Consider the following 16,277-nt stretch of genomic DNA (forward strand, 5'->3'; position numbering starts at 1 on the left):
TGTTTAATGTCCCTGAAAACATCTGAGGTCCCATTTAGCCACTTGTTAGCAACCACCTTTTTTCAAGACAAGGTATTTTATGTTTTAGAATAAAATGTGAAAATATCTTGAGATTTCAGGACGATAGAACCGGTAATGCTAAAATTATTCTGAATGTTTATGAGTTTTGGACAACAAAAGACACTAATGCCGTAAGATATCATAACAAATCACATATCGACATGTTTTTGTTGCATTTTAGTCAGTCTGAATCACTTCATAATGGATGTGTTACTGGCCTCTCAAAGCAACGGCAGGAGTTCAGCTACAGTACTAGGTACAGACCTTGTTTGGTCCCATAGCCTCCTCCCCTTTAAATAGCCAGTCCCACTATATCTCTCTACCCGACAGTCACCTACTTCTCTTCTGCTTTTCACTTCCAGGCCTCAGGACAGCTGAGAATTTGCTGCAGTTATAGCCTCTCCCTTCATTTGTGCTTGGGAAGGGGCTTTCCACCACTTGTGCACATCACACTCAAAATCCCGTGGGACTGGAGTTTAATGCTTTGATACACTATGCCTCATGATCTTACTAGCATTATCACGACCATCTCATTGTCTGGTTCCCATATCTTACTAATAATTACCATCGACTATGCAAATACACTCACAAACACAAACAAGGTTACAAATGGTTTAGAAAATGATCTTTAAGCAAATATTTTATTATAAAAATAAATCATCTTATAGTTATCACATTTCTGTTTTATTTTGACATCTTTGTCAATATTGTCAATTGATTTTTGTTGTTGGTGCCTTTAAACCCTGTAAAAGTGTGCTGCAATAGGAGGCCATTTTGTCAGACGCAACAACTGAGACGTCACGCCTCAATTTACCGGGATGTAGGGAACTTCCTCTCTTACTTAAAACTAGAATGTTTTTAACTGCACAGGGGGATCAAATGGCAAGTACCTCACAGTCAAAAGGTGCCTAGAAGTCTGAGAAAGTAATGACATGTTATACGTCGGAACCATATAACGTTTATAATCGGAAACTGAAGTTTGATACGGTAGCCTTTATGAATCAAATAGTAAAATATCAAAAGATTGTTAATAGTGTGTACTGTGCTGCTCTGTATTTCTTGGTACAAATAATTATCTGATAATTATTTAATGTGATACATTTAACATGAAGGCAAGTAATAACAACATGCCTACAAATGAAATATATAAACATTACAATATACTTTACAAATAGCACCATGACAAAAGTATGAATTATATTCAATAGTCTAATAACAAAGAAGCTTGTGTATTAAATAAAACAGAATATGTACTTTTATCATCTGTATTTGGAAATAATTATAATATAGCAAAAAGTGCAAACCAGCTGATAAAGAGAATACATATCAGTGAGGTATATGATACCCATTTTATGATCCATCTGAACTATACACACATCTGCAATACAGCATTAAGCAAAAATTGACTGAAACTCTTACCATGCCTAAAACCATGACACCAAACAAACGGCAAAACCCAGTGACTTATAAACCGCAATTGCTTGAGATTGAATAACCTTTCATAACCAAACCATCTGCATTCTATGACAGCCATGTGAGTAGGCCTTTGAACTGGAAATGACCAACCTAAAGTCATATTCTGAGTCCTATGCCACAAGCAATCTTCTTAACATAAACCGAGTCCACAATCGAAAAGAAAGAAAGAAAAAAAAAGCTCTTCCTTCGACTCCATCCTGTTTAAACGTGCCCCTGCCTTCATCAACACCCTGTCGCACATCCCACAGTCTGCGAGCTTGTAGTGATTATGTCCTCAGTGCTTTCTGTGCCCTGTGAAAAGTCAGTGAGGTAAAAGACTCACAGCTTGGCACACTCGTCCCAGTGGTTTAGGTATTCGGCCGCGTGCTCATCGTCATATGTGGTGAGACACCGAGGGCACTGCAGTTCAGCGGCTCCCTGTGGTGCAGTGTTACTGATAGTCCTTTTTGAGCTTGCTTCTGGGGGACTGTTCCTTAGTGGTTCGGCAGTGTCCGTTTGTCTGGGAACTTTTTTAAGGCCCATGTGAAGTCGGCGTGAGGATGAGGTGTCTTGGACGCTCTGCATGATGAGGAAACAAGGCATGTTATTAGATAGAAGGAAATGGCCTTTGGATTAAAAAAAAACATGTTGGTTGGGTTATTTAGTAGTACGACCAATAATTGTGGGGGGGATGATGGCGTTAAATGAAAATTAACCTATCTCTATTGTAAATGTTTTACAGATCTTATTGTAAATTAATCATCCATGTATATTACATTTTTTGAATGTTTAATCAAAATGTCATATGACGTATGCTGGACTGGACTTCACCAATAATTTAGTCTGCTTTAATTATTGAGTGCAAAGTCCACATCTCAAAATCAAATCATCAAACAATGGACAGTGCCCACCCTACATTTTTTTTTTTTCGATAATCCATTGCACTTGGATGTATATTAAACAAAAAAAAAAAGAAAGAAAGAAAGGATCTGTTGCTACACCAATTTCATTGTGACTTAAATGGTTTTTAAATTAGTGGGGTTTTTTAACTATTTTTGAGATGCTTTTTTTCCAAATATCATGAATTATTAATTCAAAATATTATGCTCTGGGTTTAGTAGTAATGAACAATACAGAAAAGAAAGGAAAAAATTGCTTTGAAGAATTATTTAAAATAATGTTTTAAATAAGACATTTTTTGTCCTGAATTATTCATCCGTAAATATCATTCGTATTTCGGGGAGTTGCACCACATGACATCTTACATCCCAAACTAATCTTGTCACAAAGATTTAAAATTTAAGATTTAAAAGATTCTTATTTCATCATTTAAATTTCCATGAAGGCTTTTTTAAATGATACCTGTGTGCGTATTTGCAGTTGAAGTCGCCCAACTTCGTCTTGAAGGTCCAGGATTTTACCCTGAGCCCTCTCTCGGTCTGCCCTCTCAGATTTGAAGTCCTCAATATAGGCCAGAACCTATGAGAGAACAAGGAAAGAACTTGGTTTATGGGCAGCAAACCAAACAAATTACATCTCATCTTTGCTGTTACAAAAATACACTGACTTCCTCTTTAAGAGGAATTCAAACTCTGCTAGATGAACTGATACAGACCTGCTGCTCAAGCATCTGAATGCGCTCCTGGTCTCTTCTTGTATTGTCATCCCTCTCTCTGCCGAGTCTCTCGCACTCCATCATCCTGTCCTGCAGGAGGCCGTTGAGCCGTGCGATCTCCTGCTGGAACAAAGCCATGCTGCCCGCAGCCTGAGTTTGGGTCAGGGTCGGACCTGCAGATGCCAGACCGTTTGACTCTTTCAACTTTTGACACAAACCCCTCACGTACTCCTCTCTACTGGAGTCATACTTCTGCCACTTTGAGTTTAAACTTTCCACCTGAGATGGAACAAAAACATATATTTATGAAGTGAACAGAAAAAAAATTACATGACATTTTCCAGGAATATTTTTACATTGTTATTTCCGTAAAATGTACTGAGTGACATTTTCTGACAAATGTCAGTGATCATGTGATACTTACATAGGCAACTCTCTTTTTAAGCTGGTCATTCTCCTCTTCTAACTTGCTGATGATGACATTTAGATGGGGTATTTCAGGGGAATCTTTTGTCTTATGAAGATACAAAAATGCAAGGTCAAATATAATTGTTAAACAGCAATTTTTTAAAAGATGGTCCAGATTTTGTAGAATGCTGATAGTTTCCAACACACCTCATTAACGTGAGCTCTCTTATCAGTCATGGCTGTCATACTTTTCTCTTTCTCCATGTGCCCCAAAAGCTCCTGGCACACCTGCACAGTGGCCCCCAGTTGGGCCCTCAACTGCTCTGCTTCTTCAGCAAGAGAGTTGCACAGGACGGCCCTGGTGGCCTGTGTCCGATCCCTTTCGGCCAAGGTGGAGCGTAGTTGCTGGATCTCCCTCTCTTTCTCCTGCTCGGGCCTTTCCCTGATAGTCTTCAGCTCTTGATCCTTCTCCTTCAACTTTTCTTGCAATCGCTGAATCTCCTGGAACAAGCAAGCGGTCAGGAGACTCTCTCATGCAGTTCAGGTGAATGTTAACAACAAATGCACTTGTTTCGCCACAGCTCAAGCATACAAGTATCCAAATACTCTCAAAGGCAAACAAACAGTACAAATCTGCTGAAAAACATCTTAAACCATGATAAACTGATTTGCTGGTCAGGCTTATCTGCTTGGATTTTGGGCACTTTTCAAATTATCACTCTGGGAGACCACCTTAAACCATTAATATAAATATATATATATATATATATATATATATAATCACTATTATGTTTTCTTGAGTAAGGAGTTCAAATACTTTACAAAGAAGTTTCTCTACAGTGGGGTTGTTGGCAAAAAAATTGTTGTATGCATAGAAGTAGGAACACAAGTGAGAAATGTGTTGTAACTTACTGTTTTACTGGTTTTCAATCTCTGGGCGGTGTCCACCTCTGATTCCATGAGTTTTTGCTTTAATTTGCAAATTTCCTTACACAAACTCTCGATTAGAGATTTCGACGGCCCTACAATATAAGGGTCATCTCCTTCAATGACCACGGTTTTCTCATACTTCCCCAGTCTTGCCTTTAAATCGGCGATAATTCCGTCTTTGGATGTAACCAAATGATTTAAACGAGCAATTTCTTGTTGTGTCTCGTGGTTAAATGTGTTGAGTGTAGAGCAGCTGCGCAACTTCGCCCTCAGCGCCTCGTTCTCCCTCTTCATTTCATCCATGCTGAACAATCCGCTCGCGCGTTAAAACGAGTACATAAAGTACGAATTTCCCATAGATTGTAAGTTACAGGTTTGAGTGTCATAGGCAACAGACGTCTGCTGTAGACCAAAAGCAGAAAGCTTCAGCCTGTGAGAGCCTCACTCAATTTCGAAATTATTTTATGAAGAGGGGATTTCCTTGCGGGGACTTCCCCCATCTCAAATTGGGTATATTTTTTCTTGTAGGCCTACTTCACATAAAACAACGAAAAATAGTTAGGTAACAGTCCCTATTTTGGCATTAAAAGAGGTTAACTGTGGAGTCGCATGTGATTTAATTGTGGTTTTAGACTTTTTAAAGGCAGTTGTCTCTCTTTGGTGTCATATCAGGTTTGGGGAGATCACAGTTCAGTTTGACGCCGCCTGGTGCGCGTGCACGAAGAATGCGCGCTACCCTTCCTATACTCTGCCAGTGTGACGCGACGCGTCAAAAAAAAAAAAAAAACTAGTGTAGACATCTTCCTGATTATAATAGGGACGTTTTAGTTTGACAGCATAAAAACGGGGTGTATACGTCACGCTTTAGTCATAAAGTCCCTATGTGGCGTCCACGCGCATAGCGTGTGAAGCTAGCTGCATGTTGAACTTGGCAAGGTGGCAAGGCTTTCAGATGACTAGTGAAGCTATGTCGAAGAATCTAAGGCATGAATGAAAGTAGGGGAAAGGAAAACAGTTTTCACATTTATAAAGTGATAGTCCACCCAAAAATGAAGACTCATGTCGTTCCAATCCAAACCTTTAGTATGTCTTCTGCAGAACACAAAGGAATATATTCTGAAGAATAACCAGACAGCTGGTTCCTATTAACTCCCTCTGTTTTTTGTATATTTATATATATATATATATATATATATATATTTTTTTTTAAAACAGTGGAAGTGTGTGTATATATATATATATATATGGGGGCCAAACAGGAAATAATTAAATGTTGGCCCCCCCATAATATGCCTTTAAGTGTGTATATGCATGTATGTGTGTGTAGATATATATATATATATATATATATATATATTTTTATATATATATATATATATATATATATATATATTTTATGTATGTGTGTGTATATATATGTATGTGTGTGTGTATATATATATATATATATGTTGTAATTAAAAAAATATAAAAAATAATTACATACATAAAATTATTTTTTATATTTTTATATATATATATAAAAAATAATGTTATGTATGTAATTATTTTTTATATAATTTTTTTATTACAACATATATATACATACTGTTTATAGATATATATATACACTCACCGGCCACTTTATTAGGTACCCCATGCTAGTAACGGGTTGGACCCCCTTTTGCCTTCAGAACTGCCTCAATTCTTCGTGGCATAGATTCAACAAGGTGCTGGAAGCATTCCTCAGGGAGTTTGGTCCATATTGACATGATGGCATCACACAGTTGCCGCAGATTTGTCGGCTGCACATCCATGATGCGAATCTCCCGTTCCACCACATCCCAAAGATGCTCTATTGGGTTGAGATCTGGTGACTGTGGAGGCCATTTTAGTACAGTGAACTCATTGTCATGTTCAAGAAACCAATTTGAAATGATTAGAGCTTTGTGACATGGTGGAAGTAGCCATCAGAGGATGGGTACATGGTGGCCATAAAGGGATGGACATGGTCAGAAACAATGCTCAGGTAGGCCGTGGCATTTAAACGATGCCCAATTGGCACTAAGGGGCCTAAAGTGTGCCAGGAAAACATCCCCCACACCATTACACCACCACCACCAGCCTGCACAGTGGTAACAAGGCATGATGGTTCCATGTTCTCATTCTGTTTACACCAAATTCTGACTCTAACACCTGAATGTCTCAACAGAAATCGAGACTCATCAGACCAGGCAACATTTTTCCAGTCTTCAACTGTTCAATTTTGGTGAGCTCTTGCAAATTGTAGCCTCTTTTTCCTATTTGTAGTGGAGATGAGTGGTACCCGGTGGAGTCTTCTGCTGTTGTAGCCCATCCGCCTCAAGGTTGTGCGTGTTGTGGCTTCACAAATGCTTTGCTGCATACCTCGGTTGTAACGAGTGGTTATTTCAGTCACTGTTGCCCTTCTATCAGCTCGAACCAGTCTGGCCATTCTCCTCTGACCTCTGGCATCAACAAGGCATTTCCGCCCACAGAACTGCCGCTCACTGGATGTTTTTTCTTTTTCGGACCATTCTCTGTAAACCCTAGAGATGGTTGTGCGTGAAAATCCCAGTAGATTAGCAGTTTCTGAAATACTCAGACCAGCCCTTCTGGCACCAACAATCATGCCATGTTCAAAGTCACTCAAATCACCTTTCTTCCCCATACTGATGCTCGGTTTGAACTGCAGGAGATTGTCTTGACCATGTCTACATGCCTAAATGCACTGAGTTGCCGCCATGTGATTGGCTGCTTAGAAATTAAGTGTTAACGAGCAGTTGGACAGGTGTACCTAATAAAGTGGCCGGTGAGTGTATATATATATATATGGTGTTGTAATAAAAAATATTCAACCCCCATTACAAATCAGACTTTTACTTTTGTTTGATTTGTTCATTGCAAAAAGCTGATTGAAATAGCTCAACACAACAAATCAAATGGTTTCCCCAAATTCAACTAAAAATGCAACTTTTAACGACTTCTACAGCCTCAAAATTATTCAACACCCTGAATAGAATCTCTCACAACAGTCTACAAAACAGGTGTTGTCTCAAGCACACCTGATGCAACTAATCAAGGGCCTCATTAATTGCACCAGGTGAGCTTGAGCTAGAACACATGAAAAATCTGAACTGGGTTTGAGTGTGTCACATTTTAATGCATGTAAGAAATATGGCTAAGGCCACATTTACACATAGCCCGGTATTTAGAGAAACAAATATCTCCCCCCCCCCCCCCCCCCCCCCCCCCCCCCCCCCCCGTTTTCAATAATAACATCGTGCACACAGCATCGTTTTTAAAAAGTTGTCATTTACATCAACCCGCATAAATATGCAGTCGAGCGCCATCATAACTATGCCAAACCTATGGGCGGCAGTGTAGGGAGAAGGATAAAGCCATGCAAGCCAATCAGAATCCTCAGAATGTGACGTTTGAGAACCTAAAACGTTTCTCCCAGTTGACACGGCAACACATAACCAGCGTTATCAGAAATCTCCACTTTGGCCGAATTTTTTTGGAAATAATCATTTTCTGTGATAAAAACTGGGTTTTCGTGTAAATGAGAGGCCAAACCGCAGGGAAATATCTGCGTCTTCCCTTCGTGTAAACGGGGCTTAAGTCAAAAGAACGGTCAAAAAGTTAAGAGAATATATCATCGCCATTCACAACCAAGTAACAGGATTCAATAATACATAGCGAAGGCACTGGAGACACTGTTGGAAGCATGGTTCGCAATTTCAAAGTTAATGGAACAGTGGTACCGTAACTCTACTTGGATGGGGCAGAAAAATGAATTTATCAATGGCTGCAGCCAGATTTCTGAGAAGGCAAGTTCAGAAAAACCCTCTAGTGGCTGCAAAAAACCTGCAGCAAGACTTGGTGGCAGCAGGCACTGAGGTTTCAGCTTGCACAGAAAGGCGCGTAATAAACGCATGTGGTTTCCATGCCAGAACTCCACTACTGACCCATAAGCACAAGAAAAGTCGGCTCCAATTTGCTCAAAATCATATAAATAAGCCACAGAAGTTTTGGCATTCTGTTCTGTGGAGCAATGAAACAAAACTGGAACTTTTCGGCCCTATGGATCAGCGGTATGTCTGGAGGAAGAATAATTAAGCATATGCTGAAAAGAACACTGTTTACAGTTAAGCATAGTGGTGGCTCGGTGATGATCTGGGGCTGTTTTGCGTCATCTGGCATAGGTAACCTGCGTGTGGAAGTCAATGTGGATTCATTGAAGTATCAGGAAATCCTAGAAGGCCGTCATTGGACCTTCCAACAGGACAAAGATCCCAAGCATACCTCAAATCCCACCAGGGCTTAGTTGCAGAAGAAGTCCTAGAAGATACTACAGTGGCCATCACAGTCACCTAACTTGAACTCCATAAGGAATCTCTGGTGATATTTGAAGGCGGCAGTTGCAGTGTGCAAACCCCAGAATATTACTGATCCGGAGGCCATTGCTCATGAGGAATGGGCCAAGATTCCTCAGAAACGCTGCTAGAAAGTTGTCTGGTTATACATCTTGTTTGCAGCAGGTCATAACAGCAAAAGGGTGTTCTAGTACTAAAGATGCTTGCCATGAAGGGGTTGAATAATATTAAGACTGCAGAAGTCATTAAAAGTTGCATTTTCAGTTGAATTTGGGGAAACCACTTGAAACATTTGTTGTTTTGAGTTATTTCAATTACTTTTGTTTTATTTGTTCATTGCAAACAGCTGAAAGTCTGTAAATTTTGCCAATAAACCTGATTTGCAATGGGGGTTGGATAATTCTGATTACAATGGTGTGTGTGTGTGTGCATATATCTATATATATCAGATTTTAAATGTACACAATGCACGTTACGTAAAACACGATACATTACACGATAAATGTGTACTAAATGTGCTAAAATTTACAATGTCACTCATTTTGCATGCTCTTAATAGGACCCCAATGTGCTGATTGGACAAACTGACAGTGTTATAACTGACCCACATTCTCATAAATCTATTGCATAACTTAAAATAAAATATCTAAATAACAAAACGTCCAATGTGTTATATATATTCTATATAAGTAATTCAGCTGTATTTGTTGAAACAATCAGATATTTAGATTTCCTTCTTTATGTCAGTATTATTTTTAACTGTATTTTAACAGTAAACTTTGAGAAAAAGCACATCTGACTAATTTATAATGCCTTAGGCTTTCTTTTAAAATTCTTTACTCCAAATTTTTGGAATTTTTTTAATACATAATACACTGTTGTCTGTAAAAAACAAAACAAAAAAACCTGTATTTAAAGGTTTCATCATAGACCATCCCTCCTTGTCATAATGGATAATGCCTACCATTATCTTGGATCACATAATGCCAATTGTCTAGACAATGAAAGCCAATGGTGCTTAGTCTGTTATCTGAAGATTGAACCATAAAACAGTAATTTTAATTATACAGTAATTAACAAACGTACAATGTCTAAACCCTCATTCTGGAATCTTTATCCCTCTGCCAAAAGCAGCACACATGAAACAGCAGAAAGTCCCGCTCAGTGTGTAATGTTTGTGTGAGTTCATGATGTTCTTCCTAGGGAAACCCCACCTCTGTTCTTTAAAGTTTGCCACCATCTTGTGGTATCAAAACAGTAATGACATGTGTTTGACAGACATGATATATTACTTGTAAATAGAAGTCAATCACACACATAATTGTTACAATATTCCTTACAGCTGAAAGAGCTCTTTCATTGCTTAATTTTACACAAGTCATTTCAGCTCTCTATACACATTTTTATTGTTTAATGTTTAGGCATGCTTTTGCAAAGGTATGAGCTAAATCTGTGAAATTTTAGGCAATGAAGTTGGTAATTACTCTTGGATTGCATTAGGGAAACTCTTTCATTTTATGAATGTGGAGGTGCTTGCGTTTGTAATTTTTTAGCATGAAGAGCATGTTTATCTTAAAAATGTATTAAAACTGGGGGAAAACAGCACTCGTGCAAACAACGGCATACTTTTTCTTTACTTTATTTGAAAATGGTTAATACCAACAGTAAAAATAAATGACTATAAAATCTATAAATAATAATAAAAAAAACATTCTGCACACAATTCGGTGACACTTTGCAATAACTTTTCGTTTGTTAAACATTAGTTAACTGCATTAGTTAACATGAACTAACAATGAACAATACAAGAATTTTACAATTTTAATACATTTTTAAGATGAACACTAGTTAATGCACTGTCAATAAACATTAATAAGGGTAAATAAATGCCGTAAGAATATATTTGCTCATTTATAGTTCATGTTTGTTAATGCATTAACTAATGTTAACAAATGAGACTGTAAAGTGTTAACAATATGGTAAAGTATAAAAACTAAATATCAACGTATGCCTATAATATATTTTTAATTTTAAGTTAAGAATGATCTAGACTGAGGTACCTTAAAAAAATGTTATTATTAACATTTATTTAACGGTTTATATTACTATTACATCAATTTCCTTACATACCGTCCTTAAAATATTTTCCTTAGAACATTCCCATTTTAATATTCCTGGGATTTCCACTTGCAGATATCAGAGCATTGAGTCAGACGATCATGTCTTAAACTGCTGCTAGGGCTCAGTGAAATCAGGCATTAGGAAGCCATTGAAAGGGTCGGTTGCACCATCATCACCGATATCCTGAGGAAAGTCTTCCTCGCTGTCACATTCTTGGCTGTCAGCCCCGGGAGGGCACTCAGTTGAGCGGCTTTCGCTCTCCACTGCACTGCTGTTGGACTCAGTGCTTTCGCTGCTGCTGCTGCTGCTGCTGCTGCTGTTGCTTGTACTATACTCAGCACCTTCAACACTATGACTGTGCTCAGTGCTTTCACTTGTGTCGGCACCGTTATTCTCTTCCTTTGTGCTCAGAACAACTGTTTCCTGGCTTTCACTTGATTCACTGCTTTCGCTTTTTTTTTGACACATCACTAGTGGATTTGATGTCTGGCTGGCTGGTCGCTTCCACTTTGTTGCTGTTGTTTGTATGGACCCATTTGAGGGTGTAGATCCAGCCCTGTATGAATGCATCATGATGGTCATTAATCTAGTGTAACCACACATTTTGTTTGATGCATACAATTCGATGTTCCTTACCCTACGGACATTCTCTTTACTGCTTTGAGTGTTATCCGATGTCAGTGCAGTCTCGCTTTTTCCAATCTAAATAAGCATAGATAAAACATAGGACCGTATAAACAGAGAATCCATTTCTATGCAATGTATAGGCTTTAGAGCTTTTTCTTTGTTGTTAGATTAGAGCAACATAACTTACCAGGCTTTCCACGGAATGGCTTTCGCTCTCTTTAGAGATCTTGAAACAAAAATTATATATAAAAAAGGTTGAAATTTTCAGTCATATTCATCTGTTTAGTGGTTTTGAAAATTTGTGAAAAGATATGAACAGTAATTATTATTTATACCGTTTCATCCGAGTCAGATTCAAGCGATTCTGAGCTCTGTCAAGAAAACAGAAATTGAAGTGAGTCTGTATCCTTAACTGAAATATATTTAGTATAGCCATTAAATTTGTTGACATGCCTAATAGTCTTTGCACTTACATTGCTGTCGGAGGCATTTTCCTTAGACTTCTGTAAAATAAAAATGTAATTTTATATAAATTAATATTGTTTGACCTCATAAAGGCAAATACTATTAAAAGTCTAAATCCAAGTTTTTTTTTCTCTGGTTTTTCACAGCAGAACTTTTGCATTACATGCATGCATTAGTAGCCTATACAGTTGGATATTTTTGGTATGAGCAAATACAAATATTCTCCTATATGATATCAGGTGAGAGAACTCTTTTGTCATACTGTGAAGACGTACACAGCTGTCTCTCCGTCCAGATACAAATTTAAGTTTATTTTTGCACATGGCATGGAATTTGACTGGAAGCGTACCTCTTCTGAAGGTTCTGAGGTATTACTCTGGTCGGAGGATTCAGATATTGAAGAGCTTTCCGACTGGAAAAGATTATAAGAACAGATTTACTTAAAGCACTCTTAAAGTTAACACACAGTTTCTTGAAATGAAACCCAGCATCACTTACAGAGTTGGATGCATGTTGAATCATCTCCATAGCCATTTTATGCAAGATCTGTGTGATGTAATTCAAAGAAGGAAAAATCTTTACTCCTTGAAATGTACGGAAAGACCATTTAAATGCTTTTTTAGGTTATTCTCTGCATACTCACTGGATTAGCATAGGCTGCTCCCAGCAGACATAGAATCAGTATGGCAGGTTTCATTCTGAAATACAAAAATCTGTTATGTTTTAAGAGTTCTTGAAACCTTTTTGCGTAAAAATAATAAATAGGGTTTGAGGACCTTACCTTGCTCTTCTTTTAGTCCAAATGCAAAGTCCAAGAAAGCAGAGGAGATCGACTAAATGAACAAGTGTTTACAGCTGAAGCTATAGACTGAATTTAATGGAATGTCTAGAGAAAGCGCTATTTAACAGGTTGACTCTTCATTAAGGTAACAGCATCACTTCCTGCTCGCCAACACTCAGATTACTGTGGGCGCACATTAACTCAAGCTGGGATACAAGAAAATGAGAGTGCCACAGCAAGAATGTTTACATAATGCGATGACACACTACAGTGTGCGCTCACCCAAACTTCCTCTCCTGTACTTGTCTATTTTAGGATGCTAAACTATAGGGTGTGTGGCCTCTAAATACTAAGTAAGAGTACAGTCTGGTCCCACACTGGGACCGGAAGTCCATAATGAGAGCATTCCAACCTCCTATTTCTTCATAGACAAGCAGTAACTGTGTATACCTAATATAAATTCTGTTTATTATGCACCTTATGGATAAATTATTGAAAACAAGAAATGGTGCAATTTGTTTGTAATAGTTTATGCTTGTATAAAATAATCCTATATTGACATCCCATACTTTTTTTTTAATTTCTTTGGCTAAATTAATTACATCACCACTTCCTGGAGCTCCATATTTGGAGTGCTGCTGTTTTTTTGGGGGTTTTTTTCCTGTCTTGGTGGAGAGTGGAATATTTCCATTTTACGAACATTCCTCACAATTTTACTCATTTAATCATTGCAGTGTACCCAAAAACCCACATAGAGCTGTGCTCCGAGATGTTTGCTGATAACGGAGCAGAGGAAATATAAAACAGTGCACAGTGGTTCACTAATGAATATGCAGCTCTTGCAATTTAAGTGGAATTTGCTTGCAGTTATAATTAGATTTCCTGAGAAAGGTGAATGTGGAAAGGGTAGATGGGACAAAGATAAGTGAGAGAAAGGGTCTACTCTAATATTTTAAGAGATCTAACTTAAAAAGAGATTTATTATCATGAGAGAATTATTATTATTAGATTTCCAGAATAGTTAAGGTTGATTGTTATTGTTAAAACTGTCAAGCTGTTTTGTAGTGTAGAATGCAATCTTTTAAATTACTTCACATTTTTATTTGATCACAAACACAAAATCAAGATATATGTATATATAAAATATATAATTATAACATAAACCGGGATGATACATTGCAGTTTTCTTTGATCAATAAAGTTCTTTAAATTGTGTGTGTGTGGGATAGAATATACAGTATGTACAGTATAAAATCATTACGTCGATGGAGAGTCCCCACAAAGATAGCGAACCAGACGTGTGTGTGTGTGGTTCAGGTAAACCCCACATTATGGGGAAGTGTCCCCACAAAGATGCCAATATCAGAAATTCTTTTTTTTGTTGTATTCCCATGAGGAAAACGGGTTATAAATCATACTACGTGATGTTTTTTGAAAATGTAAAAAAAAAAAAAAAAAAAAAAAGATGTGTTGGTTTGGGGATATAATATACAGTTTGTACAGTACAAAAACATATCTAAGTCCCCATAAAACATGAAAACCCAACACGTGTGTGTAATTTTTATTTAAATAAACCTAAATAAACTGATGCTCTGTAATCAAAATGGGTGCACGGTTAATAAAACACGCTGATCACAACCAGTTGGCAACTTTTCAAGGTCTGCAAAAGCACTTGGCGCCATCTACAGATGGCTTTTAATATCTGCTTGTAGCTTTGAATGTCAAAATTCCTTGTCCCTGGGCTGCTCAAATGGATGTGACAATCTGTCAAGTACCAGCAGGGTTTCTTCTTTGTTTCCCCCATAGATTTATTAACTATTTTGGAAGAGCACAACTAGACTGTTAAAGGAGTCATAATGTAGTATTAACTTTGATACCCACGCTCTATTATAGTCATTTCATGCCCTTCTAAAAAAGAAAAATTGGAAAAAAATAAACACAGAGCTCGTTTGACCCTTATTTCTGAATGCATTATTGTCTCGCGAGATCTGATGCGAGGTTTTGGCTGTCGTGGACGGTCATTTTAATAATGCAAATGAGGGGCGCGTTGATTGGTGGCAGGAAGGAGGGGGCTTGACACCGCAGGTAACTTCAGCATATCATTCCAAAATGAGATCATGGCACAAGTTGTGAATGAACCCGACCTGGCCGCGACCTACGGGATTCAACCGTATATGTTTGAGCCAGACTCTGAACCAGAGCTGGAAACGGAAGAGGAACAACAGTCAATTGAAGGACGTCTACATCAACATGTCTCTGAATGGTAAAGACAATTTTTTTGACTGAGACATACATTAACATCAGTAACGAGCTAAAACGTTTTTTGCTATTTTCTCCCACATAAGTTTAGCTTTAATTTAATGTAGATTACATTAACGGAGATGTAGTCTACTTTATTTTTAGCTTACAGTGGTTATAGAGATTAACGTTTGCTATAATGTGTTGTTTTTGCCTTTTTTGACGTTGTGGTTTTTTAGATATTTAATCATTTTCATCTGCAGACATGTAACGTTATGTTTTTCTTTATGTTTATTAATTCTTGACTGTTTTTTAAATTTATCTATCCTTATCTATTATATATATATAAAAAAAAAATCAATACAATGATATGTTGTCATTGTTATATTATATACGATTATATTAAATAATAGCTAACGTTACTGTAGTGTAAAACAAAGTGGAAAGATGTGACTAGCATTCGTAGAGTCCATTCCCCGTGTTTACATCACATACATTAACCGCATTAGTAGTTAGCTGCTGTTTGTTACACAAAATATAGTAATAAAAACACAGTCTTACAGTTTCAAATTCAGGCAAGTCCCTGATTGTTGGAATGGCACCTTTTTTCCAAACGTAGCTTCGATGCCAACTTCGCCTGATATTGCCCCAAATTTGTAAAAGATTCTTTTGTGAAATGTTTAGCGCAGACACCTAACGTTGACCAAGTTGAGATGGTTGTTGGAACAGCGTCATTAAAAATAAATTTCATCCACTGGTCCCTGGTAGTTTGGTCAGTTTTGGGTAAAGAAAAAACATTAGAATGTGGATTATGACAGTCAACCACAGAGCAACTCACGTGTGCACTACGTTTCTGCATCTTTCTTGACTGAATATGATGGGGAGAGGGGCAGGGCGGGCCTCCTCTGCGGTGTCCATATATGGTATATCCGGCCCCGTCTTGACGTCAAGTCGGGGGAGAAATTGAAATCTCGTATTTGAGTGCGCGTGCACGTTGGCTAGTTTAAGAACCCTGGGGTAAACAAACGCTTCACTTTTGAATATCGGCATCCCGGCCAATGTATAATCGTTAGTCAATCATAACATACATTGATTCTCATGGAAAAGTGAAAATTGCACATTATGACTCCTTTAAAAGAAAATGTTAAAAAAATGTAATCCAAAACTGGTAATAAAATGGAAAGTTAGTTCAAAGTATTAC

The 16,277-nt window shown here is 37.6% G+C and overlaps 2 protein-coding genes across 2 annotated transcripts; both read right to left on the bottom strand.

Annotated features, from left to right (window-relative positions):
- Positions 1 to 663: 663 nt before the first annotated feature.
- tnip2 (TNFAIP3 interacting protein 2) lies at positions 664 to 5,134 on the bottom strand. Its single transcript, XM_056271780.1, has 6 exons — positions 4,451 to 5,134; positions 3,746 to 4,039; positions 3,555 to 3,644; positions 3,131 to 3,409; positions 2,878 to 2,994; positions 664 to 2,094 (listed from the first exon to the last, which is right to left on the bottom strand). Exons 1-6 carry the CDS (start codon positions 4,769 to 4,771, stop codon positions 1,855 to 1,857), a joined length of 1,341 nt encoding a protein of 446 aa, XP_056127755.1. The 5' UTR covers positions 4,772 to 5,134; the 3' UTR covers positions 664 to 1,854.
- A 5,341-nt stretch (positions 5,135 to 10,475) lies between these two features.
- Positions 10,476 to 13,195, bottom strand: scpp1 (secretory calcium-binding phosphoprotein 1). The gene is given in 10 exon segments (XM_056271781.1): positions 10,476 to 11,424; positions 11,426 to 11,521; positions 11,602 to 11,667; positions 11,780 to 11,818; positions 11,928 to 11,963; positions 12,066 to 12,095; positions 12,407 to 12,469; positions 12,556 to 12,603; positions 12,701 to 12,755; positions 12,839 to 13,195. Coding segments are annotated over 9 exon segments (777 nt in total). The 5' UTR covers position 12,755; positions 12,839 to 13,195; the 3' UTR covers positions 10,476 to 11,079.
- Positions 13,196 to 16,277: the final 3,082 nt, after the last annotated feature.

This window comes from Rhinichthys klamathensis, unplaced genomic scaffold (genome assembly GCF_029890125.1).
Source record: "Rhinichthys klamathensis goyatoka isolate OS25496 unplaced genomic scaffold, OSU_Roscu_1.1 h1tg000325l_1, whole genome shotgun sequence".
Classification (NCBI taxonomy): Eukaryota; Metazoa; Chordata; class Actinopteri; order Cypriniformes; family Leuciscidae; genus Rhinichthys; species Rhinichthys klamathensis.

Bases quoted from the DNA above. Each gene is read 5' to 3' on its own strand.
- tnip2 (XM_056271780.1), bottom strand. From the start codon at position 4,771: ATGGATGAAATGAAGAGGGAGAACGAGGCGCTGAGGGCGAAGTTGCGC. The intron at 3,410-3,554 runs GTAAGTATCACA...GTTCCATCTCAG, and splicing joins TTAAAAAGAGAGTTGCCTAT to GTGGAAAGTTTAAACTCAAA. The intron at 2,995-3,130 runs GTCTGTATCAGT...GTTCTCTCATAG, and splicing joins TTCAGATGCTTGAGCAGCAG to GTTCTGGCCTATATTGAGGA.